The sequence below is a fragment of the Eumetopias jubatus genome, unplaced genomic scaffold (assembly GCF_037043125.1).
Source record: "Eumetopias jubatus isolate StellerSeaLion01/CBP00866 unplaced genomic scaffold, mEumJub1_p1.0 scaffold_17, whole genome shotgun sequence".
Taxonomy (NCBI): Eukaryota; Metazoa; Chordata; class Mammalia; order Carnivora; family Otariidae; genus Eumetopias; species Eumetopias jubatus.
The window spans coordinates 68028133-68053318 of record NW_028274823.1 but is presented as its reverse complement, the minus strand read 5'-3'; the positions used below and the strand labels follow the sequence as shown (position 1 = coordinate 68053318).

Sequence of the window (25186 nt, the reverse complement as noted above, 5' to 3'; positions counted from 1 at the left end):
CTAAGGCTCTAGGGAAGAATCCTTCCTTGCCTTTTCCAGGTCCTAGTGGCTCCTGGCAGTCACTGGTTGTGGTGGCCTGGCTCCAATCTATGTCTCCATCTTCACATGTCCTTCCTCCCTGCATGTCCCTCTGTGTCCACTCCTTTTCTCACAAGGACACCACTCATTGGCTTTAGGGCCCACCCAAAATCCACGATGATCACGTCCAAATTTTTACCTCGCTTCCATCTGCAAAGACCATATTTCCAAATAAGGTCACATTCTGAGGTTCCAAGTGCACATGAATTTTGAAAGGACACTTTTCAACCCAGTACAAAATTCAATTTAACAAGAGAAGAAATATAGGCCCCCTCAGGGACACATAGTCCAGGATCACTGATGAAACACCATGTTACTGAGCCTAGTTTGGCAAATCAAGCAAAATTGAGGAATGGTTTTGCCTAGGAAGGGATATTAGTGGAACTAACAGTTTGAGAAGCAAACAAAAAGGCCAGGTCAGTGTGCATAAGGCAGGGCATCTCTGAAATAGAACGTAGGTTCCAAAATCACTAAAGCTGAAAAGTTGACATTCAAGACATCCATTTTGAAATAAGGAGACAGAAGATAATATGTACGTGTGTTAAAGACAAATTTTTAGTCTTATTTGCAATGGATAAACCTCCTTTCAAAGAATATAACATTAAAAGTTTCCGAGATAAATCACATTTAGCAATTAGCTCACAAATAAATAAGAGGAAGCCAAAACAAATGAACTTAGCAACAAAATAGTCTTCAGAGTTACAGCACTGCAATCAGACACTGTAATAAATTCTAGATGTGTCATTTTGGAAATTTTAATCAAATAATAAAAATTTCAATGACAGGAAACTAAAAAAATGGTCAAATATGCTTGCAGCTACTGCATTTTCTGGTTTAAAACAATTTTTAAAAATAGCATCTGCAAAAATTTTCACTATTTTATGAACTAGAATTTTATGATCCTCGTCTCTTTTCCAGTGTGACCTCCCTGCCTCCCCCTCATCTGATGCCTACTTCAAGCCTGCCCTGGTTTCTGAACAGAGTTAATTACCTCTTGGGGAACTGTCTGTCTGGGCTCCTCACTTGCCACTAACCCAGGAGACCCCGAGGTCACCCTGGCTACAACAGAGCTCACCACATTCCCACCCTGTGCATGGCCCAGGAAAGGCTCTAACATCTAGATGCTGGTTCTTGCAGACGACTTGCCATGTCAGGAACCAATCGCTGAGTTCCCATCCTGCTTTTTAGCACAAGGTGGAAGTGGGATAGTTAGAGATCTAATGGGGAGTTATATTCTCTTTTTTCTCTGTTTCCATCTTGACGTTTCACATTATGTAGAAAAGGTTACAGCTGTCAAAGTCTTTATTAGTTACTAGTAAAACAATAAACAATATATTAAAAGGAACCCTAAATCATTCATATTTTCCTGTATTTTATTTAGAGCTAAACTAACTCAGCCTTCTGTTCAATCCTTTTGTCTTTCAGGGAGAGCAATATCCAGGTCTTCAGAGGACCAGGCTCTCTGGTTCCTGAATCAAGTGTCCGTTTCGGTTTGTGGCAATGCTGAGGGAGAAATTGACAGAAGGAAGAGGTGGGAGGGAATCTCGCCGTCCTGCGGATCCACACGATTTTCCTCTGGTGGCTTTTAAGTCTAGTATGTCACACGTTTAGTACAGTTAGTGTTTATTAGGTTAAAACTCACAAAAAATTGGGGCGCCAATTTGTGTCTTTAGCACACATACAGTTGGTTGAGCATCTGACTTCTGACTTTGGCTCAGGTCATGATCTCCATCATGAGATCAAGCCCCACGTCCGGCTCCGTGCTGGGCGTGGAGTCCGCTTGGGATTCTCTTTGTCCCTCACCCTCTGTTCCTCCACACCCCCTCTTTCTCTCTCTCTCTCTCTGCCCCTACCCACTTGTGCACTCTCTCTGTCTCTTAAAAACAAAACAAACAAAAAACAAACAAACAAAAAAACCATTAAAATCCAACCACACCCCCACCACACTGGGGTCCTGATTAAAAGAGCTTTAAACTTCAACCGTATTCCTTTGGTTACTGACTGTTATTTATAGCTGAAAAGCCCAGAAAGCTAACGTTGGGATGATCTTTCCTATTGGTAATGTCCCTGGCACATGGCAATATTACCAAGCTAAGCAATCATAATATTGTATTTCAAAGTGTTAATGAACAAAAGAAGCAGAGCCAAACATCTTTGTTTCTGGGAAAAAAAAAAATTCCCCTAACTGTGGCTACAACTGATTGAACGGTAAGAGTTACAGAGGGCTCAGTTACAAAAAAAAAAAAAAAGATTCATAACAAAACCAAGCTGGGCTTTGTTGGGTGGGAAGGCAAAGTTCCATCATGACTCAAAGACCACCAGTGACCTGGGTCTGGAGGCAACCACATAATAAAATGCTCAAAATAGTAAAGCCATCCTTGTGTATGACACTAGCCTCAGCCTAGAGCTGCAGTTTTCAAGGTAGCCATCCTGTCTGGCCACTTATTTACAGTAGGAGTGATGCTCAACATATGACACTCTTGTTGTCTGTGTCTTCCATTAGTAATATTGTTTTTGATCATTTTAACACAGAAGCTGGCTCATCAAAGTCAGCCTTTCTGTTCACTTGATAACAGCCACTGTTCATGGCAAGTAGGGTCCAGTGGGAAAAATGGTCTGCAGACTTCAAGGGCAGATTTTCAAACTTTTTTGCCCTTCTATCCAATTTTTAAGAATTTATCATCCCTAGAGAGTGGACTGCTTTTTCCAGGGTGTTTCATGCTGTTCGGATGTTAAAGATATAAAATAATTACTACAATTTGACTCCTAGACCTAGAGAAGTTGCTGACTTCCCTTCCTATGCCTTCTTTTCCTACTCTAGAAGGATTGAAGTTAAAAAAAACCCTGATGTGTCAGGCTACAGGCACAACTGTTACTTTTGCCTTTGGAGGAGAAGCTAAGTGAGGTCAGATGTTCATGCCGTTCATTCTTGATACAGTTGCCAAATTTAGTAAATAAAAACACATCATATCCAGTTAAATTTGAATGCCAAACAAACAATAAATAATTTGCAGCATGAATATGTCCCACTTTTTTTTTGCTTGCACAAAACTCCCATTCCTATCCAAAACAGTATCTACATGGGACATACTTACACTACAAAATTATTCCTTGTTTGTCTGAAATTCAAATTTAGCCGGGCATCCCATATTTTATCTGGCAGCTACATCTCTTGCAAAATATGGAGCCTAAAATTGCAGGCTTGAGGTTGATATGTTATGTCTCAGTCCCAAAGTGATATTTAACCATGTTTGATAAAGTTTGGATTGGCAATTCTTAGTTACCCGAAATGTCAGTTCATTATGTTTCTGCTATCCAGACTTCCCAGCTTTGCTTCCAAGCTCCAAAATAGGCTGTGTAAGTCGCTGCTAAGCTGTGTTCTTTGCCTAAAGAACACCCTGCTCTTGAATAAATATCATCAAGTACATGAAGATGTGAATTTGCATATCTGTGTGTATGCAGAAACTCAGTTCCCACATCTGACAATATCCAAATTGTCAAATCTACTTTCTATAGGAAGTATTGTTTTGGGATATTTTAAAATGCCTCTTTATCACAGCACCACAGGTTTAGCTGGCATAACCCAAAATCACTACAATCTTCTGGCAAGAGTAAAACCACAATTATTCCTAAATAAAATAATAAAATTAGTGAACTCTGAAGTTTCATTTGACTGGCAATAGAGGGGAAAAAAAAAAAAAAACAGGAACTAAACCTACTTTTTTCCTGACAATAATGAAGCAGGTATTTAACTGAAGGGGTACTTGTAGAAAATTCCAATTTCTGCTCAAAACAATAACAGTATGTATCTCCTTTGGTGATACTTCATTAGCCTAATTAATGTTCTTTTTCTTCTTCTAGTCTTTGACATTAATAAAAATACTTCAGTACTGTAAAGGACTAGAAGAGAAAAAGACCAATTAACTTCTTGCTTGAGGTTATATGCTAGTTTGGGTAGAAGATGTGGAAGTCATTAAGTGCTGCTGCCCAATAATTCATTAGCGTACGTTGGCAGCATGGTACTTCCTAGTCCCTTGTATTATGCAACTATAGTTATGGGAGAAGCACATGACCAGCTCTGGCCAATTACTAAAGAATGTAAATACTATATGTTGATTCAGGCCTGAAGCTTCTTAATTATTGGTGCAGAAACCCTCCAAAGCTCTCTGACTTTGAAACCAGCAACATTCAAGACAGACGCTGCTCAATTATTCTGGGTCTTTAATTGATTGCCATGATCAGACACTTTCTAGTGACCAATGGGGACATGTAACATGCAAGAAATGCACTCTTAACTACCATGTATTTTTGTTTAAACTGCTAAGGTTTTGAGTTATTGGTTATTGCAGCATAGCACAGTCTGACCTAACTCAGGAGGAATGCAATTTTTGAGGTTTTAGTGCATATCCAGCTAAATGAGTCTTTAAAACATTCTATACACAATTTTTAGCCCCCTGAAACTTGTTGAATGTTTAAGGTTATATCATCATCACTCTTAATCTCACTAGGAACAAACTCTTAAGGTAGTTACAAAATATCCTCTCTTCTTTATAGATGGAAAACAGACACTTAAAGAGCTGGTAAGTAAATGCTTAAAATCATAGAGAAAGTAAGTGGCTGAGAAGGAACTTGAACCCATAATCATGTGGACCTACAGACCGTGCTCTTCACTACCTCACTATACTATGATTCAAGTAATTAGCCCTGGGATTTATTAAAAGAAATTTCTGCATAGTAGAGGAACAAAACTCAGAACCCCATAGAGAGGTAGCAGGTGCCAATAGGGACAAAGATGTCCCATGGATGTTACTCTTCTTTCCATGAATTGGTAGGTCTTGACTATGGGCTGAATTTATAAGGCTATATAATGTTAGAAGCCATCTTTGGAGCAACGTCATGAAAATTGGAACTTCTTTAATTCAGAATTTATCTATGCAAAAGATGCAGAGGAAGAGGCATAACAAGACAATTTTAAGAGCCATTCTGTGTGGAAGCCATCTGCATATCTGTTAAATATTCCAGGAAGCATATAAGTAGAGATCAGTTCTTGCCATTCTCTGTTGCTACACTCAGAAGAACCAATACCATGAATACCTTCTTCATTTTTTAAGGAGAATTCTTCTGTAACTTCATCATAGGTGGAATATCAATTAGATAATGGGGACCCGAGTACTACAATGCCAAACTTTCAAATTTCCCCTTGCCTGTAAACTTGTCTCAAACCAGTTATGTTGTTTTGAACACAAACTCCATCTGAGTGACATTTCTTTTTAACTTTTGAGATTTAATGCCCAGGCAAACAAGTCACATCACTTAATTTTAAGAGTCCTTCATGACAGTAGTTAAGCAGAATATATTTATTATTTAAAAAAAAAGTAAAAGTTATTTTACAAATATTCCAGGTTCCCTCCTAAAAATAACTTTTTTTTTTATCAACTTAGTCATTTAACAATAGATCGGTTATTAATTCAAAGAGGCGTATCAGAATCTGATACACTGTGAGAAACCAGGAACCCAAACATCAACTTAGACAGCCTCACTTTGAAAGACACTGAATTTCTCAGATTTCTGTCCCCCTGAATCTCAACCATTTTACTATTGGAGAAGTGAAGGGGGACTTGGAAAAAAATCCAAAGGAACACTGTTCTTTCTGACCAGTGAAAAATATTCCAAAAAATCCATAGCAGGAATTGATGTAAAATCTCTATACTGCACCTGCAAAACCATGTAAGAGAAATAATGCAACACGAACTCCTACGTCAAAACAATTATCTAAGGTCAGTTGTTAGAAGCACAATGAATTCAACCTTTTAACACACTCCAAAAAGCAAGCCTTCAAAGGCATATTCAGAACTTTAAGTAAAGACATTGACATTTAATGTCTTCCTATCACCGAAAAGCAAGTGAAATTCTATTTGAAGTTCATTTTAGCTTTCTGGTGCTCTCAATTTCAAAGTCAATCAGCTGTACTGGTTTTCTTGCTTTATAGTTTGCACTTGCTTAGTGGTTCAATAACACATTAAGAAAAATGTACATAAAGTAGATCTATAATTCGACACAGAATCTTAGTTCCTTTGGGGGGGTGGTGAATGACCCAGAATTAACTATTATCTTTTAATTTAGAATCTAAAACAGAAAGAATTAGACCTAGACTCTCTAAAAATAGAAATATAGTAAATACTTCATAGTTAGGTTATTTTGCCTGAAAAGTGTTTAGGGGGTTTTCATTTCCACAGAAAAATTAAAATGCAAATTTCACAGTCAGACCTAGATTCCTTTCCAGCCTCTTAACACATCTACTGGAGCCAAACAGAGGAAACCTAATGCTGATGTACACCAGATGGAACAGCTGGTCTCCCCAAGGAAGTGGATTAGCAGCATGATTGCAGTACACAGCTCACTGCAGAAAAGCTCTCTATATAGCCTCCTAGTGTTTGTCTTCTGCTAAAATAGCCACCAGAGTGGAGGACAGAAGGTTGGTGCATTGCCTGATGCCAACTGGTAGGGAGTGAAGATGGTAAGACTTAATCTACCAATGCTAAATCTAAATGCCCTCTGGATAGTTATGAGGTCCAATACAGGAAGTTGGTTCTGTTAGTCAAGTCTAATCATCCCCAAATCAGGTTGTTAGGGATTAATACTATAGTAATATAGAATTCTTTTTAATTTTTCACAAAATATTACAATATACATAATCTATTGCCTTTTTAATTTTTTTTATTTTTTTTAGATTTTTTATTTATTTATTTGAGAGAGAGAGAGAGAGAGCACATGAGAGGGGGGAGGGTCAGAGGGAGAAGCAGACTCCCTGCTGTGCAGGGAGCCTGATGCGGGACTCGATCCTGGGACTCCAGGATCATGACTTGAGCAGAAGGCAGTCGCTTAACCAAATGAACCACCCAGGCGCCCAATCTATTGCCTTTTTTAAAACTGGATATGTTATTTTTAATCAGTAGGGGAATGTCAATAAATGGATTTTTTAAATTAAATAGTGGGTTTATACATTTTATTGAGTAATCAGGAAAGTGTGAATATAAGAAGTTAATGTGAAACGGGCACCTGGGTGGCTCAGTCGTTAAGCGTCTGCCTTCAGCTCAGGTCATGATCCCGGGGTCCTGGGATCGAGCCCCGCATCAGGCTCCCTGCTCCGCAGGAGGCCTGCTTCTCCCTCTCCTACTCCCCCTGCTTATGTTCCCTCTCTCGCTGTGTCTCTCTCTGTCAAATAAATAAATAAAATCTTTAAAAAGAAAAAGAAATTAATGTGAAACAAATAGTTCTAGAAAAAGGTAGATATTATACCAAGAACAGGAAAGCCTGTTCAAGACTGGCGGTCACACATAATAAACAGAAAGTATGTGTGGAGGGAGTCTCACAGTAAATCAAGCCCAAAGTTTTCCAAGATGACAAATTACCCAGATATTCTAAAGGGGATAGATGAAATCTCCAGAGGTCACTGTTAGTCATAATGAGATATAATAAGGCACACTTAAAATTTTATTGCGATATAAATGACATATAACATTACATTAGCTTCAAGTGTACAACATAATGATTCAATATATGTATATATTGTGAAATGATCACCACAATGTCAAGTTAACATCTATCACCATACATAGTTATAATTTTTTTCTTGTGATGAAAACTTTTAAGACCTACTCTCTTAGCAACATTCATAGTAACCATGCTGTATACTATATCCCCAGGACTTACTTATTTTCTATCTGTAAGTCTATATCTTTTGACTACCTACACCCATTTCATCTACCTTCCATATTTTGTGTAATATATCACAAAATATTACAACACATATAATCTATTGCCTTCAATAAATTCTCCTCCCTAGAAAGAGTAATAAACTACTTTGATAAAGAATTTCTGCTTTAACACAAACTCACAAGTCCTATTTTATCTTCAAGTTAATCATATCAAAGCATCAATAAAACCTGACCTTTCAGAAGACAAATCATTGTATGGTTCCTATCCAAGCCATTCTTTTTTTATAGCCCAGCATCTAAGTAAGAGAGGGATAAGGAAGCAGCAAAGAAAACTGCAATTGATCTTGGTTCAAATAAATAGTCTCCTTATTTCTAATATCTTAACTTCCCTAAGGACATTCCTGCATTGTCTTCCAGATTCCTGGACTTTTATTGGATCAGCAAATATACTTAAAGCCTTCTTCTTTTAAATCACTCATATATAGTGGGTGCAAAATTAATTAATCATTCATACATGCACACAAAACCTCAGATTCTGCTACTTCACCCGGGGCTCCTCAGAGAAATGGCAAGACCAGGAGGCAAGTTGCTCAGAGTGAGATTTGAATCTGATCCTCCAAAAGTAAAATTTCTGAATCTGATTTTGGGATTGATCAGAAAGGTATGAAAGATCAAAACTTTCAACAGCTACCATCTGGCCCCTTCTCCCTTACCCATATCTCCATTCCCAACCTGGTTAGGATCAGATTGCAGATCCACTCTGGGTGCTGAACACAAACTTTGTGACAAGAGAACCCAGAATGGCAATAGCTAAACATTTACAATGGTTCTGTTCAGTTTCAAAGAGGGTTACTTCTAAGTCATAAATGTTGTGCCCACAGGGTCTTCACAGGTGCTTTTAGGGAATGATGATCAGAGCAAACCAGTCAGAACTGTATCTTGATGGTGACAAGAAGTATTGAGCAGGATTTGAAGCATAAGCTTCAGTGCCCCCAAATAAGTCCAGCTTTACAAACAGAACCACTGTCTCTACCACAGTGTATGGTAAATCGGCTGATTGTTACATTTACCCTGTGATTGAAACTCTTATGAAATAGCTCTATCAACTTCTATATTTGTTCAAGTCCTTGTGGCATTTTGCCTGATGATATTAGCCAACAACGCTATAGTATTATCAGGGATAATTATGGTTATTACTTAAAACGCTGACTTGTTCACAGCTTTAATTCTTCCATTTGAATCTAGCAACATCCAGGCTAGTGTTTTTCAATCAGAGGTATACCTCAGATTTTCCTACGGAGTTTAATAAAAATGCAGATGTCTAGGACATACACCAGACTTAATGAATATTTGACTTTCCATTCTTGGCATGTTCTTATATTGCTAGGTTTTTCCCTCTGTAAAAATTACATTCATCTATTTTTGTAAAATCAGAAGTAAACTCCCTGACTTCTTTAAAAATAGACTAACTCATTATCCTTTGAAACATTCTGTCTAATTTGGGGGCAATGATTTTATTATCTTGTTTTGCATGTCACATCTATTCATTATTCTTATTATGAGCTCTCATCAGACTTTTCACATTTGAAAATGATTCATAAATTGATCACAACCAGTTTCAGTTCCTGTCATCTATACATGCTTGTTTTCCTTAGATGATTGCCTGCAGGTGCTACTACCAGCTTCAAGCCAGAGTTTTCAACAAAGAATACTTTCAACTGTCTCAGATGCTTCAAACCATTGACATTTTCAAGGACAGACTCTTGGGTACAGGAACCTGATGACACCAAAGTTATAAAACTTTTGTCAAGACAGCGTTATGCTCATGCTAACGCAAGGTCAATAGGAACAAAAATTAATTGCATAAGACTGAATGGACTGAGAAGGGAAATTTTACTGTAGTTATTTGTTTAGAATATTGTTATTTTAATGTTCTATTTACTGGATCTATAAGAAAGTCCTTTCTCTACTTCACCTCACAATTTAGTAGATTCTTGTATTAACTATATTTTATTATTTTCTGTATTCTTGATGCTCTGGCCTCTAGAGCCCCACTTACTGGGAAGTAAATTCTCCCAGGGCTAGCCAATTCTTAGAACATAAATGACTTGCCCAGGAGAGAACCTTTCACATGCAAACTAACCAATCCAGAGTCCATCCTTGGAACCAATTCTTCTATCTGGCTCATACACTCCAGAAGGCAATATTCCTCTGCCCTACTCATCTGAACCAGGTACCAGAGAGTCCCTATACCTCAAATTCTACTGAAATGAATCAAACTAGTCAATCCTAAGACTGCTTTACACTGCCTCGCCTTGCCTTTCCCATTGAAACCACATAAAGGCTTCTGCCTTGCTTTCCACCTGTCCTTTCTGCTTCCTGACTAACCCTGGTGCTTTCCCTCCATGGCCCTGCACAGTGTGGCATGCTCCCTTTCCCTCCGTGGCCCTGCACAGTGTGGCATGCTCCCTTTCCCCTTGAGAACTAGGAGTAGGAATCTTTTCAAATGGCAGTAACCTTCTCATCTACTGGCCTCACCATACGTGAATAATAATTACATATTTTATAAACCATTCCATTTATGTAAACTGAAACATTTAAAAGTGTTATCTGAGTCTCACTGGCCGCGGAGTTCAGAAACTCACCCTGCATCCTTACTTTTCATTGCAATGGGGTTATTTCATATATTCAATAATAATCTGTCTTCCTTGTTACCAGAATAAAATTGAAAAATCTGTTAGGCAACCAATATCTTGCCTGGAATGCCATCTTGAGAAGGACTTTCACTGAATCATGTAGAACAGACCACTTTGAAGGAACGAACGAATATGGGTTTACCTATGCAGCCAATGCCTACAGAGGCCTCCTAGGATAACTGGCCTGCTACCTGGCTTACAGGGTCCAACCTTACAGGTGGTAAAGATCACTTCCTGGCAAGCTAGAAACTTAATGTTATTTTGGGGACCTCAAGAAGAGAGGAATATATCCAAATGCATAGGTACTGCTGCTGAAATATAGTGCAGAGAGTTTCTTGAACTTAGCTCCTTGCCTTGGGATTGCAAATAATAGAGGCATTGAAAATCCAATCTGAGATTCCTCATGAAAACCCACAGAGAAAAGTTAATATTGTAATTATTCAACAGTGAATGGCTTTAGATTTTGCAAAGCATGCTTAAGAAGAGCTATGTGGTAAATTAACACTCTTGTTATGCCTAGGTAAATACTCAGGCCAAACTTAATGAGACTAGCCTTAATTTGTGATTAAGAATAATCTTTCTTTGAGATTCTTACGATCACAAGGGGGCGGAGAAGAATGAAAAGAAAAACTATGAATGACTTTGAAATCTAGTGGATGTCCTGGCTAACTCATCCATCTGGATAATCTTTGCTTTTGTCTTTCTATGACTAGGCTATTTTACAAGGCTGTAGACACAGAAGTGAACTTGTAGATATTGATGGCAATGCAAATAATTCCTCATGTCCAAGGGAAAATAATTGATTATCACCAATGGGTACTATAAGTTTTGCCAATTTTGTAAATTTATCTCTGTATTCCTTGTCACACTACAAATATGTGATACTTTGCATTCTCTTTTGAACTGGTTGTAATATCTTACTGATTCCTTCATTAATAATTTAAATATAATTTTTGATACATCTTTATCTCAGATCTGTAGGAGAGTCATGATTATATTCTTTTAAATGTAACTTTTCACAACTGAACAAGATTACACCTACATTTCACACACAAAAAAGATGATACAATTATCTATACACCTCTCTTAACCAGTTTTGAATTACTCAACATATAATACTGAGTGACTACCAAATGCTACAAATCTAAAGATAGACAAGAAGGACTGAATCAATGACCTTAAGAAACTTGCATCCTATGGAGCTAACATTTACCCAAACTTTGTCTAGCTTCTCTGGTCAATATCACAAAACTTTAAGGCAGAAAAAAAAAAAAATACACTTACAAAATTCTCCCCAAAGTAATCTTTCCTAAATAAGTAATTATTGGCTAAAAGCACAATATATCGGCAAAGGAAAAAAAATTCCAAAGTGAAACCATGGATTTTATATAAAAATTAAGGTGTGCATAGTATACGGGATTAGATAAATCACTAGACTTATAGATGGAAGATCTGCGTACCTCTTCTTAGAAACACTGTGCTTTTATGGAAAAGACCTTCCACTCAAGTTCTTCCAAATCTGTTTAAAGAGGTTATGTAATCCCTCTAATCCTTAGTTTTTCCATTTTCAAAAAAAGATAATAATACCCATTCCATGGGATTGTGGTAAAACATGGTACATGCCTGGAACACAGTAAATACTTGAATACATGTTAGCTGATTTTATTAATAGTATTATTTATAGAGTATTTATAGATTCAGTTCTTGCTCAATACTCAACCAATGTTAATTCTCTCTCCCAAAGAAAATAGGAAGAATGAAATGCGTTTCATATTTCTTCCAAATATGGAAGATCTAAAATATTATTATCAAAGTTCCCTTAGTCACTGGAGGGGGAGATCTCATTGTGTGGATAGCAATGTTAGGAATGAACTGGAAATTTTACCTGCAGTCCAGGAGTCCAATGATGTACTATAAGCAAAGATAATACAAGCATATCTCTCCCCAGAAATCTTCCTGTGTGTGTGTGAGCAATGGATTGGAATTACAGGCCCCATTTAGCACCTTATTACAACTGACAACTGTGTAATTTCTGAGAGCCAGGCTATAGGATGACAAGAAAGAAGGCACTCTAGGAGACACGGCTGGTCACCCAATGCAAAAAGTGTCAGAGATGACCCTTAAGCAGGAGATTAAAGATCAGAGCCTCCCTGAGACTCGTCAGACTCTGGGGGCAGCCCTTTGGGTACCTGTATCCTCCCCAACACCATACTCCTAATCAGATTAAGTGCTGAGTGCATTCAGTAATAGGCAGAGCCTCAAGTTTATCATAACTCAAATAGTATTTCCCATTCACTTCTGTCTGAAATTCAACTTAGTTTAAAATAATTACAACACAGCTTTATGAATGCAGAGGGCACTTTCAATTTATTGCAAAATTAACTGACTAAATAAGAGGTCCTAATGCCAAGGAAGAAATGAGATAAACATCACAAGACAAATAAGAAAATGACAGGGCCAAATAAAGTGTTCAGCCAAAGTTGTTCTAACAGGAAGATTACCTGGTGCCCACTTGCTATATAGGATTGGACTTAAAGTTATACAATTAATCTGTTACATGTAGAACCTCCCACATTATTTTTAAGGTTTAAATGTTAACAAAAAAGCAAAGTTAACATTAATGAAGCACCCATGTCCCCAAAACTGTATTAGGTGCATTACAAGTATAATCTCATTAATCTCCTAGTAAAGTAAAAGTGGACTATATTCATTTAATCTTTTTTTTAAAAAGCGTCATAAATTAAGTTTTCTAAGATTTAAAAACATCACATTCTTTGCCACATCCCTCTACAACTAGAGAAAGTTTTTTTTAAAAATTATAAAATATTAATGTACTACCCAAATCAAGTTAAAAAAAATTGCTACATTCATTCATTTAAATACTTAATTGACCTCAAAGAACCTGATACCACCCACCCACACACACACACACACACACACAAGCACATGCGCACTTGAATATTTACCCAAGTCTTCTAAAGGGCAGGCTAAGGTGAGTGGATCCGGGTAAACTAGGGATTTTTGATTTGCTAAGAAGAAATCAAGTTTGGGGCAAGAGCTACATGACCTGGGTTTAAGTGAAGATGGCTGGAGATCCTCCTCCACTCTCCCCTGCAAGAATGCAGCCGCTCCTCTGAACCAATAGCAAAGCCCAGGCTTTTAGGGGTCCGTTGGAAAGGGCGCTAAATTACCAGCCTGCTGAGCACACTGCGCTGGGGGTGCCCTCCGTGCGTCCCAGGCCGGCGGTAGGCGCGCACTGACCCGTCAAGCTCACTAACCACCTCCTGCAAAATAACGCGCTCACACTGCCCGCCAGAGCGGTGCCCTCGCGGGAGAAGCGCCCATTCGGCAAAGGCCTGAGGTGGTAGAGCCCGCTACCTGACTTTCTCCGTGGCTCCTCCCGCTCTCCGCCTTGAGCAGGGTCTTGGGCTTCCGGGACTTGAAGTTGCCCATGCTGGGTCGCAGCACGCCGTCCACCAGCACCGTCTGCTCTACATGCTGCGGCGGCGCGCGCCACGGCGGCGGCGCGGGCTCCTCTAGGAGAGCCCCGGCGTCGGGGTAGTTTTCTTTATTGTCTTCATCTCTAAAACAGGAAAGACCCAATTTAGAAAGCACCCAAAAAAGTAATAAGCTGCTGCGGGAAAGCGGGGCTGGCACACTCATTGCTGCTCTATTTATATGGTAACTAGCAAAATGTGTGGGGTGGACTTAGTTTCACAGGAACAAGAACCTAAGAAATGTGAATTTCACTGTTTAGATCACTCCACATTCCCTTCTAATCTTTACTAGTGGATACACACTTCTTTTTTGTAGTTGTAACTTTGTGCATACTATCATATTTTTTTTAATTTTTCACTTCAAGATGCTTTCATGTATGTATTTTTTTTCCTCTGACAAAAATGTGAGAATCAGATTAGAGATTGTCAGCCCGGTTTTATAGATTAAGACTCTAGAACTCAGGGGCACCTGGGTGGGTCAGGTCATGATCTCAGGGTCAGGAGATCAAGCTCCAGGACGGCTATGAGCAGGGTGTGGAGCCTGCTTAGGATTCTCTCTTACCCCCACTCCTCTCTCTAAAAAAGACAAAAAAAGAAAAGAAGGAAGGAAGGAAGGAAAAGAAAAGAGAAAAAACTCTAAAACTCAAAGATTAAGTGAAGTGCCTGAGAAGGGCTTATTCACCCAGAGACCTGGAGTGGTAGGTAGGTCTTCAATCTCTCCTGCATATATGTACTTGATTCAAGGCATGATACTTCCTCCTCACTGGCATGTTTAGAATCATGTCCCTACTATTTTCAAAGGCCTCGAGAAGTTTAACAGGGTCTATTTTGATAGGAAACATGCTACTCGGATAAAATATAAAACAAGGGCCATGTTTTACCCAACCAAACAATCTGAACAACCACACTCAAAGATTCTTGTCCAGGTCCCATCAGTGTGGAATTGCTGGAGGTGACTAAATGGGCTGGTGTCACCTTCACACATTTAGTGCTGGAATGGCACTTTTAATTTTCACTAACCAAATAAATTCATACAATATAACCCTACTGTTTCAATTTCCTCAGAAGTAGTGACATAACACTTTTATTTGAAGCCATTAGTCCCTGTTAAATCTAGATGCATTTATTTTTTATTTTGCTAAGAATTCAGGGATATAACCAAATGGGGTGTTCTCTTTATACAATTAATATTGTCATCCTTAATCCACTGGCAATCATTTGGTACTAGATCATGTAATTCTCTAGGGGGAGACCACTTCCCCTCAGTGGTGTTTTCCCTCCTGCTCCTGAATCCGAGCATCCATAAAAGATTTTGGCAAGGTCAGATAGGAAGCAATTCCTTGTAGCCCAAGGACACAAAAAGCCAAGAGACAAGACCAGCAAAGAAAGGATTTCTATGCCCATTGTTCAAGATGCCTTTTCACAAATAAAGCGGAGATTAAATTCACTAAACTGATATCAAGAGGATGAACTCCACTCAGCCTCTGGGAAAAGATCAAAGCAAACATCAGGATAGGAATTCTGGAGCATGACCAGGGTGCAGTTGGGCAAGGTGTGGAAATAAAACTATGTGAAATAATTAATTTTAAGCCTCAGGACAAACTTCATAATGCCTGGTAAAGGAGAACCCAACAAGTGAAATAATTCTTCAATATTAATAACTGAAAAAAATGAAATCGAAAGTCTGTGCCAGTGACACTGGTTAATATTTTCCCTTAAAATCAATTATAATTTATGATTTTATTTATTTATTTATTTTTAGAGAGAGAAAGAGAGAGGGCAGAGGAAGGAGAGAGGGGGAGGGAGAAAAGAAGGGGGAAAGAATCTCAAGCCAACTCGGCGCTGAGTGTGAAGCCTGACAAGGGGCTCTATCTAACCACCCTGAGATCATGACCCTGAGATCACGACCTGAGCTGAAACCGAGTCGGATACTCAACCGACAGAGCCACCCAGGCGGCCCAAGATCAATTACAATTTTAAATAATTCTAAGTCACTAATGGATTTGGAAACCAATATCAAACCATAAGTTGGAACTGTACTAGTTCATGTGAAATGCATTTCTCTCACTGGAAACAATGTTCATCCACGTACTTTATGCTCCTGGGTGAGAAACAAAAGGGAGAACAGCTGTCTTTACAGGAAACCTAAACGCTCCTCATTCAAGGAGGATTCTAGAACACTAAGATAAGAAAGAAAAAGTCATGTTTCAAAACTAAAATGACTCTTCTGATAGACTCATTCCTAAGACAAAACCTGGACTTCATTTTTATATATTTTCAAGGTGCCCAAGTTTTATAAAAGTCATCTCAATCACCTCCTCGACTTGAAAAGCAAGGAAGGTGGGTGTGAGGGAGCAAAAAACATCTTTCTCTCATTACACAAATACCTAAATACAAATAGTCATCTTTAGAAATATATTTCTAACCTGTTACTGGTTTCTCAGACTCTCCAAAGCAGGAAAGTACGAGTTATGTAATTTATGCCACTACTTAGTGGAATCAATCATAACGGCGAATGAGTCTAAAAGATCCTCCTGCATATTAGTTGTGTAGCCTGGGCCACAGCACATCACCTCTCTGACCCTCATCCATAAGATGGGTATCTCTCTACCTTGCAGAGATAATACAGTCCCTGTGAAATACCTACCATAGAAAGCTGGCTCAAGGCCACAGCTCAATAAATGAGAGGTATTGTTACTTTCATGGGGCTTTAGCCAAGTGGTTATTTGCAAAGAAAAGACTGAGGGTTCTTTTTAGCCTCCCCAATACCTCCAGGATAAATTCCAAACTCCTTAGTGAGGTACACAAACCCTTTGAAATCAGGTCTTTGTTTATTTCCGGAGCTTTAGTTCTTACCACTCTTGGCCTCCTCACTCCCAAAGTCTCTCAAGCTTCCTACCATCCTGAACTGTCTGCTATTCCTACAACTCTATTTTCTCTACCCTCTGGTGGCTTTCCAGTAAGTTGCTCCCTCGGCTTGGTAGCATCATCTTTTTCTTAGCCTCATATCCTCTCACCACACACACACAAACACACACACAAAGTCATGTGCTACTGTAATTTTCTTCAGGAATCCATCCCAGAAACCTCTCTGGGCCATTTGGTCCTTCTAAATGAATCCTCTGTCTACCTCTAGTAAAATAGCCCTTAATGCACGGTAGCATCATCATCTACATTGACTGGTTTCTGGCACACAAAATAGGCCTTCAACAATTGTTTGTTATCCAACAAATGAACTCGAGAGTCAGAGAGACCTGAGCCCAAATTCTGTCCCATAGTAGCTATGTTAGTTTGGATGAGCTATAATCCTTCTGAGCCTCAGTTTCCCCACCTCCAGGATGAGGAGGGAAACATCAGCTTCCTTTCAGTTGCTTAGATTAAATAATAAAATGTATGCGAAAATGCTCTGAACAAAGCAAATGTGGAAGAAGTGGTTAACTATGAAGGTTTTGCCATATCATGAACTCCTTGATGACCAAGACCAACGACATGCTTAGTAAATAAATCTATAACCTCTTCCATAGGGTCTATGATGGGAACATTGAGATGGGATAATCAATATTGAATTCAGTTGACATTTACTGAGCATTCCCCAAATAAAAGGCACTGTCCTGGGTACTAAGGAGAATACCCCCAAATGGACATGACAAAACTTCCTTAAGAACTGATATTTTATTACAAGAACTTAGACACAAGAACTAGCAATTATAATTCAAAGAAAAGGCTAACAACCCCAGACCTACATGGTTTCTGTCCTTCATAATTAAGAACCAAGCAATAGTGGGTCATACCTGATACTGGAGCAATCAGTCTGGTCTTCATGTAGGGAGACTGTGTCTTCGTCACACCTGGAGAGAAGGAACAAAACCACATCAGTTCCAACTGTCTGCCACAGCAGAAGCAGCAAGAGTCTAGAATTAGATTAGCACAGTAAACTAAAAAATGGAACAACCCTCACCACTCTCTCTCAAACTAGCCCCAATTCCCAGCATGTCTACCGGCTAATGATACCAATGTTGTCACATCATGTGATCTTAAAAGCTCAGAACCAGACATAAGGCTCTTTTTTCATGCACTGCTCTGCAACACCTAAACTAAAAAGATCTTGGCAAGGGCCCAACTGTTCAAAGCATTTGAGGGGACATCTAACCCACCAATGGTGGGTTATCCTTGGCTCAAAAGAGACTCCCCCATATGTCTCTTGAAATGTCCTCTGCCTCAGGCAGTCCCAAACCACACCAGCTCCCAACTGGCTTCCTCCATTGACCTCCAGACTTTCTCAATCCCCTTCTTCATCAAGAAACTTCTGGAATAACCCAGTGAAAAATTCGTGGCTCTTCTATATTGAAACATCTCCAGAGTTCCACACCACCTGGGGGAATCTATAGTAGGACCATTCTCTCCCTCGAGTGTGGGAAGGAGCCTTTGTTCCTTTTCTCAGCCATTCCTACCCCACTCCAGCCTGGAATGCTTTTTCCACCTTCAACTCCTACTCATCCTTCACTGCCCAAGTGAAGTCTCACAAGTTCCATGAACCTTCCCAGCCAAGTTCACCCACAGGCCACATACCTACTTTAAACCTTAATACATAAATGTTTACTCTTTATTCTGAGGTTTTGGTAACCAACTATATATCTTGCCTCACACTGCTATGTAATTCCTTTGTACCTCTGACATCTCTTTAATTAGTTGTTAATTCCATGAAAAGAAATGATTTTTTCTAGATACGCTGCACAGTGCCCACAGTGCTACCGCAAAGTAGGCATTCAATAAATAATTGAATGGAATCATTAACTCGGGCCCCTCAGCAAGACTGGAAATATTTTAATAAGCATTTCCTGAACATTTACTGCCTTTCAGGTACTCACTAGGTATTAGGGCTGTGCATTTCAAACTCTTTGGGACTCAGGAACTGACCAGTTTGTTTTCTATTTCCAATTTACTATGGTAGTTTGGTAAAAAAATGTCACAGGAATGCCAAATTCCCATAGAAGTTTTTAAATGCTTACTCCCTATTTCTGTACTTCCCTTGTCTCAGATGAGTTACAAACAATTTGGGGACCCATACTTCCAGTAGCACTCCTTCTAAAGGACACAAAGTTGAAAAAGACCTGGACCCTGCTCGGATAGAGTCACAATGTAATGAGTGGACAAAAATAAGTAACTATGTACATATATAAATATAACCATAATGTAATAATAATAGTCATACTATATGAAATCATTTACAATTTTTAAATATGCCTTACTTGCAACGTTATGTAACTTATCCACAGAAGAAACTGATGAGAGCTCCAGTCCTCCTCCCTTACTATGCCTTTTCAATTATGTACTTTAATGAATTAAACAAAGGCCATCTAGATCCTAATTCTCTCTGCCTGCTGAAATATCTTATTCCTGCTAGCAGTTAAAAAAAAAAAATCAGTCAACTTAACACAGTACTCTTTTTAACAAAATAATTAAATTTTCTTGGTTTCTCATGTTTTTGACTGTCAGTAAACCATTCTGTCCATCTCATGAAAATAACAATTGAATTCATAAGAATTGCCTCGTCCTCCTCCATTAGAGGCATTCACCTTAATAGATCATACAGGCTTTGTAATGTGCATGAAAATGTTTCCCACTAAAAGTAACCTTGCTAAGTAGAAAAATCAGTGAAGAACAGAAATCTAGAATTTTTGCTTCCAGAGAACTAGGATTCAATCAGAGGTTCAACCCTAGAGCTCAACAATACCTATTGTTTGGGAATTTGGCAAGAACTTATTTTTCTCCCCCTCACTTGATTTATTAACCTTTCTTTTCAAAGTACAATTAGGTAAAAATGGAAACTCGGTACCAGAACATACAAAGTTGCCCATGCTTTCTTAAGTACAAGGCCAGACCGTAATTAATTGATCCAATTTTAAGACCTATTAAATGACTTCAGTTCCTGCTCAAGGAAACACAATTCCTAGGACAGAGATAGAACGATGAAACAGATCTGTCTAGAGGCGTACATGAAAACATACACAAACTCTTTTAGTTCAGTTGGGTTGTACATTTGCTCTGATGAAGACCATTAAGTTTTACTGAAGTAACATCTCCTTTGTGACTCTTCTCCTGATTCCTTGCACAGGAGCCCCCTGTGCAATGTGGGCCCAGCTGTAAAACTGGATTCCTCAGTGGCGACCCATAGCCAGATATCCCCACTGTGGCAAGAAAATCAGCTCAGACCAAGTGCCCAACTGGTGGGAGGCCCATGGCATTCTATTCCTGTATTATAGCCCCAGTACAGGAATTTAAAGACCAGTCATCTCCTTAAATATTCAAAACTGGGCATCTTCTAGTGCAATGTTTTTCCAAATGTAAATTGTGACCTATTAGTAGGTCTTGAAATTAGATAGCAGCTACCATCATTTTGTTATTGTTGTTAGAGAAATAGAATAGAAAATATCAGTATAGTAAGGGTTAAGTGTTATTTCACAGAACATATTTAAATAAATCATGTATGTATGGGTGTGTTGGATTGTGATATAAAATGTTTTTCTGACTATGTAAAAAAAATGTGAAAAACATCTCTATTAAATCACTTCCTTTGACATTCTCATCAACTAGGTTCTAAGTCCCAGAGTTCTTGATTTGTGGTTACCCAGACGATGTATGGATAATTTGTCCTTGCAATCACTCCTTGGTGAAATGCTCAGGGTTGTTACCTTTTTCCCGATTGGGAGTTTTGTTCCCTCTGTTAACCACAAACAAGAAAAACCTCTATGGTACTTCCCAGCTCACCATCTCTTTCACAGCATCTCCGTGAACCCAACAATGCAATGAAGTAGGGGCCACCTTCACACAAGAGGTGAAGGAACTGCCCTGCATCCCAGGCAGATAGCAATGGCCACCGCAGTATTTCTGCTCCCCCGTACTGGGCCTACTAACCATTCTCTTCAGTTTCTATTCCAGAGGCTCACAAAAGAAGGAGAATGAAGGACTTGTTTCTTAGAATAATGGTGGTGAAAGAAGTGCCCATGAGAAGTTCGCTTTTTTGACTTGGGGTAAATAAGAAGAGAGGCCTCGGATTGGTTATTAGTAAAACGTAGCTGTGCCAGGAAGGGGACTTCTATTCACCCAGCAGCACTGTGTTTCCTGAAAGCAAAGCAGCAGAGCTGCAGCCTGCAATCCTATGGGATTTCTCCAAGTGTGTTTCCGGAACCACTTGCGTCAGCATGACCTGGGAGTGGGCGTGAGCCCCACGGGTACCTCAGCCTCACTAGATCAGCTAGCTCCCTGGGGGTGAGGCCCAGAAATGTGAATTTTTAAACCAGATTGCCTCACAAACACACACAAACATAACTAGTATGCTTCTAAAAATTTAACGCTGACCTAAAGGTTTACAAAACCCAGACCAGCACTGAGCTGACTCCAACACAATCACCCATTCTAGGTTCCCACCTTGGGATAAAGCCTGAGAAACTGGATCTTTCACAAGTCCCAACTCCCTTCCCCAGTTCATACTGATGATCAGTTGGTTTTGAGAACCACTGCTTCAGATGATAACTAATTCATTGCAAAATTCACTGCTGGCCAGGCTTCATTCCACACGGTGGTGTAGCCAGGGCAACATAGGAGACGACCATGGAAAAACAGATGAAAGGGCCCTGCAGATACAGAACAGAAGGCCAAGGCCACTCTGATCTTGGAAGAATTTCGGCAGAAAAAGAAACTGAATTGGTCCAGAGCTGCACAGACAATGCCGGGCCTGGGAAGAACCGAGAAGAGAATAAAATCTATCATTGAGTCCCTCCCAATTCCCCTCCCCTTTGACTCTGATAGGACCCCCAGCCGGCCAGGCTGAACCCTACCAGGCTAGACTACCTGATAACATAATTTATATCAAAGTATTAATGACAACTTGAATCCGCCTCACAGGGGCACAGACTTTTTAATTTCCATTTTAATAAGAGTCACCACCAGAGGCCTGAATCCAAAAGAAATCATCTCAAGGTATAATTTCAGACACTAAGGAAAATAAGTGAGTGTGGCTAGGAGGAAGTAGGAGGGGATGGGGGTGGAGGGAGAGGAAGTTTTCAAGCAAGTGCCTCCTCTGTGTATGTTAAGACCACACCCAAATATTTGCTGAGCACCTGCTACATCTGTATCTCAGGACAGTGATCCTGGTCCTTGTTGGCTTTGGGGTAATGCCCCAAGAACCAAGGAAAATGCTTCATATAACAGAGGGGAGGAGAAAATGTTATATTACACAATGACAAGTTTCAAATGACCCTACTCTGTGTTGTGTTACACCTGTGAAGCTTTTGGTATGTTTTAAATATGCTCCTTAGATTTTTAGATTAGCCAGATGGCATTCCAGTTGTCACTTAGTGCCTTTTAAAATAAATCACCATCACTTCTCTGAAAACAACAACAGGATCTTATGCAATCAGAACGCCTTGAGGAGTGTCCAGAGATAAGGTATCAGACTTTCCCCACAATTAAGTGTAAAACCTTTTCAAAAAAATTGTCCATGTGACATCTGGAACTGAGTATCTCCATTTTGAAGCTGCTATGCCCGAGGCTGACTCTGGGAATTCAGCCACACAGGGCTCCTAAGAATCAGGCACAGAAAGCGCTGGGTGTTTATAAGCCCAGCCCAGGGAGGAGAGCAGCACCTGTGCACCTGAATGAGGAAGTCCAGGCCTATCTTTGGCCTGCATATTTTGGCACACATCCCTCCCCCCTCTCTCAGGCTTTTAGAAAACCAAAGTTGCAGCAATCTCATTAACAGATGTGGGTCCCAATGAGTATTTTATATGGCATATATTGTATATGACAGCTTCTAAACTCACCCCGGGTTGTTGTTTTTCAAGTAACTCCATTTAAGTGAACCCAAAGCTTCACAGTAAGAGCGCAGCTTATCCAAACACAGAAACAAAAGGATGTGGGAAACAAGAGGGCCTGGGAAGCCCTGTAGAATCTCACCCCCTCCATCACTAAGTCATTGTGACAGTGGTAAGACCTGACACTCACCTATCTATTCCCACATTTACTTGCCTTTTAGGAAACTTTAGCAAACAGTTCCCAAGTTACTGGGCTTTCTTTGTCAAACTTGCACCATTTTTTAAACATAGTTGAGTCTACAACCTTATACATCCCGTTTCCCTGAAAAGCTGTTGAATGACTTCTACCAAAAGGTCCCAGAAGTAAACATCACAAGTTAGTCTAGAGAAAGACTGCTAAATGAAGTATAGGTATTTCATATATATGTATATATGTACATTTTATATAAATTACATATACTATTAGGAAAATATACTACATATTCATTTTTAACATATATGTATAGTATAGTATTAGGAAAACATATTAAGGAAGGGATGACAAGAATTAAAACCATGAACTATAACTAATAAAAAATACTATGACTGCTGGCCTTGAGTAAAATATTATACTCCTTCATTCCATGTTCAAATGATATTAGTTGTCTCATTCAGCAGCTTTAACCAGAGGACAAGATGATTCATTTCTCCTATAAGCCAGATCTTTGAGGTCAGAAGACAAAAATGACAAAGGGCACCCAAAAAAAGTTCACTGTGTCTTAAAAATCTGTGGACAAGAGAGGGTGAGAATAAGTTTAGCCTGTTTATCACATGCTGGAATTCAACTCAAGTCATTTCACATCTATCTCCTATTTGTTGTAAATTTATACAGCATGCTCCATGAAAAGTGACACCAATGTTGGCAAAATACAACAAAGCTTCCTTTCTGACATGTCAAATAGATTAAAAAAAAAAAAAAAAAAAAAAGCTGAGCTCCAAGAACTCAAATCTTAGAGCACTGAGCTCCAGCAAGCAATTAGCTTGTTATAATAACTCTCCCATAGCTGCTAAAAGGCTATTTCAAAGATTATTGTAAAGATTTCTGGGCCCCATCAGTCAGCACCTCTCACGGTCTTCACAGCCCCCAGATTACAGGAGACAATGCATCTAACATGAAGAGCGGCTGGGGACGGTGGAGGATACCTTCACGATAGTTGCTTCCAGAGAAAGGCATGCAAGTGTTATTTTAATGGCAAGAATCACTTACTCTGTTACAGCGGTGCTGCTGAAGGAATTATCCTGAAGGCTGAAACAGAAACAAGAAAACATCAGCCAAGTCCGGCCGGGAAGCCGTCTCCCTGATTGCTCTCCGGGAGTTAGAGCATACACACAAACATGGCATTGCAAGGCAAGTCTCAGGGCTCGCCCGGCACGCTCGCTCTACCTTGGGCTGCTGTCTGCACATGCTCGTAACGACACCCCCAGCTGGGGCCCAGCCGCACGGGCGAACCACAAAGCCCGGCAGCCCGCGAGGCTGCGGGGACAGAGCTGGGCGGGGCGCGGCGGCAGGGCCGGCCCCGGGTCCCGGGCCCCCCGAATCCCCGCAAGGAGAGCCTGGGGAGTTACCGCGACCCCAACCTCGCCAGCCCCGCGCGGCGTTTAATCCAGGCTTCTCGGTGCCAGCCACCCCCGGGGCTGGCAATGGGAAAGCCCAACCGTTTCTGCCTAGGTGCTGAAATCCCTGGGGGACTTGCCTTCTTCCAGACGTCTCCTGCCAATTTTACAGAGCTACCCCCTCTAGGGATGGAGGCTGGCAGAAATTCATCTTTCGGGAGGGAACCAGAACCGGGAGGAGGACATAGCTGCTGTTACTGGTGTGTGTGTGTGTTTGTGTGTGTGCTGCTGTTACTGGTTGTGTGTGTGTGTGTGTGTGTGTGTGTGTGTGTGTGTGTGTGTGTGTGTGTCTGTCTGTCTGTCTGTCTGTCTGTCTTGCTTTTTATTGCCCTGGACATAGCTGCTGTTACTGCTGTGTGTGTGTGTGTGTGTCTTGCTTTTTTTGCCCTGGAAAAAGAAGAACATTTGAAGGAGGGCTCACTGCATCACACCCGCTCTGTTTGCACTTGTCATTTCAGTCTCGGAGAGGAAGCGCCCAACCTCGGACTACAGGGCTGTGAATGAGCCCACGCAGGGCGAGTGGAGGATTTATTCCTGGCAGTATTGGCGACTGGGGGGCTGTGTAAGCCGTGGGGTTTGCTACGCCCAGAGTAGCTCGCCTAAGCTGCACTCCCAAGCACCTTTACAAAGGGTGAGAGATGGAATCCACAATGCCATCCTCTTTAAATAAAGGCGGCCCTGTTGGGGGAAGGGAAGGCTGTTAGGCCCCCACTTGCTTCATTCCCCTGAGG

The 25186-nt window shown here is 40.1% G+C and overlaps 1 protein-coding gene across 5 annotated transcripts in view; it reads right to left on the bottom strand.

The window, feature by feature from the left end:
- Positions 1–24110, bottom strand: part of FAM13C (family with sequence similarity 13 member C) — a 166107-nt gene extending 141997 nt beyond the window's left edge. For 3 of the 5 annotated variants that reach the window (XM_088019808.1, XM_028124012.2, XM_028124013.2), the window contains exons 1-3: positions 24049–24110; positions 17781–17837; positions 13871–14075 (exon numbers count right to left, since the gene is read on the bottom strand). In XM_088019808.1, the coding sequence (XP_087875934.1) occupies positions 13871–14075; positions 17781–17837; positions 24049–24110 (324 nt within the window). Of the gene's footprint in view, positions 1–13870; positions 14076–17780; positions 17838–24048 lie in introns of those variants that run through there. The other 2 variants (XM_088019809.1, XM_088019810.1) reach the window with 1 other exon arrangement.
- Positions 24111–25186: the final 1076 nt, after the last annotated feature.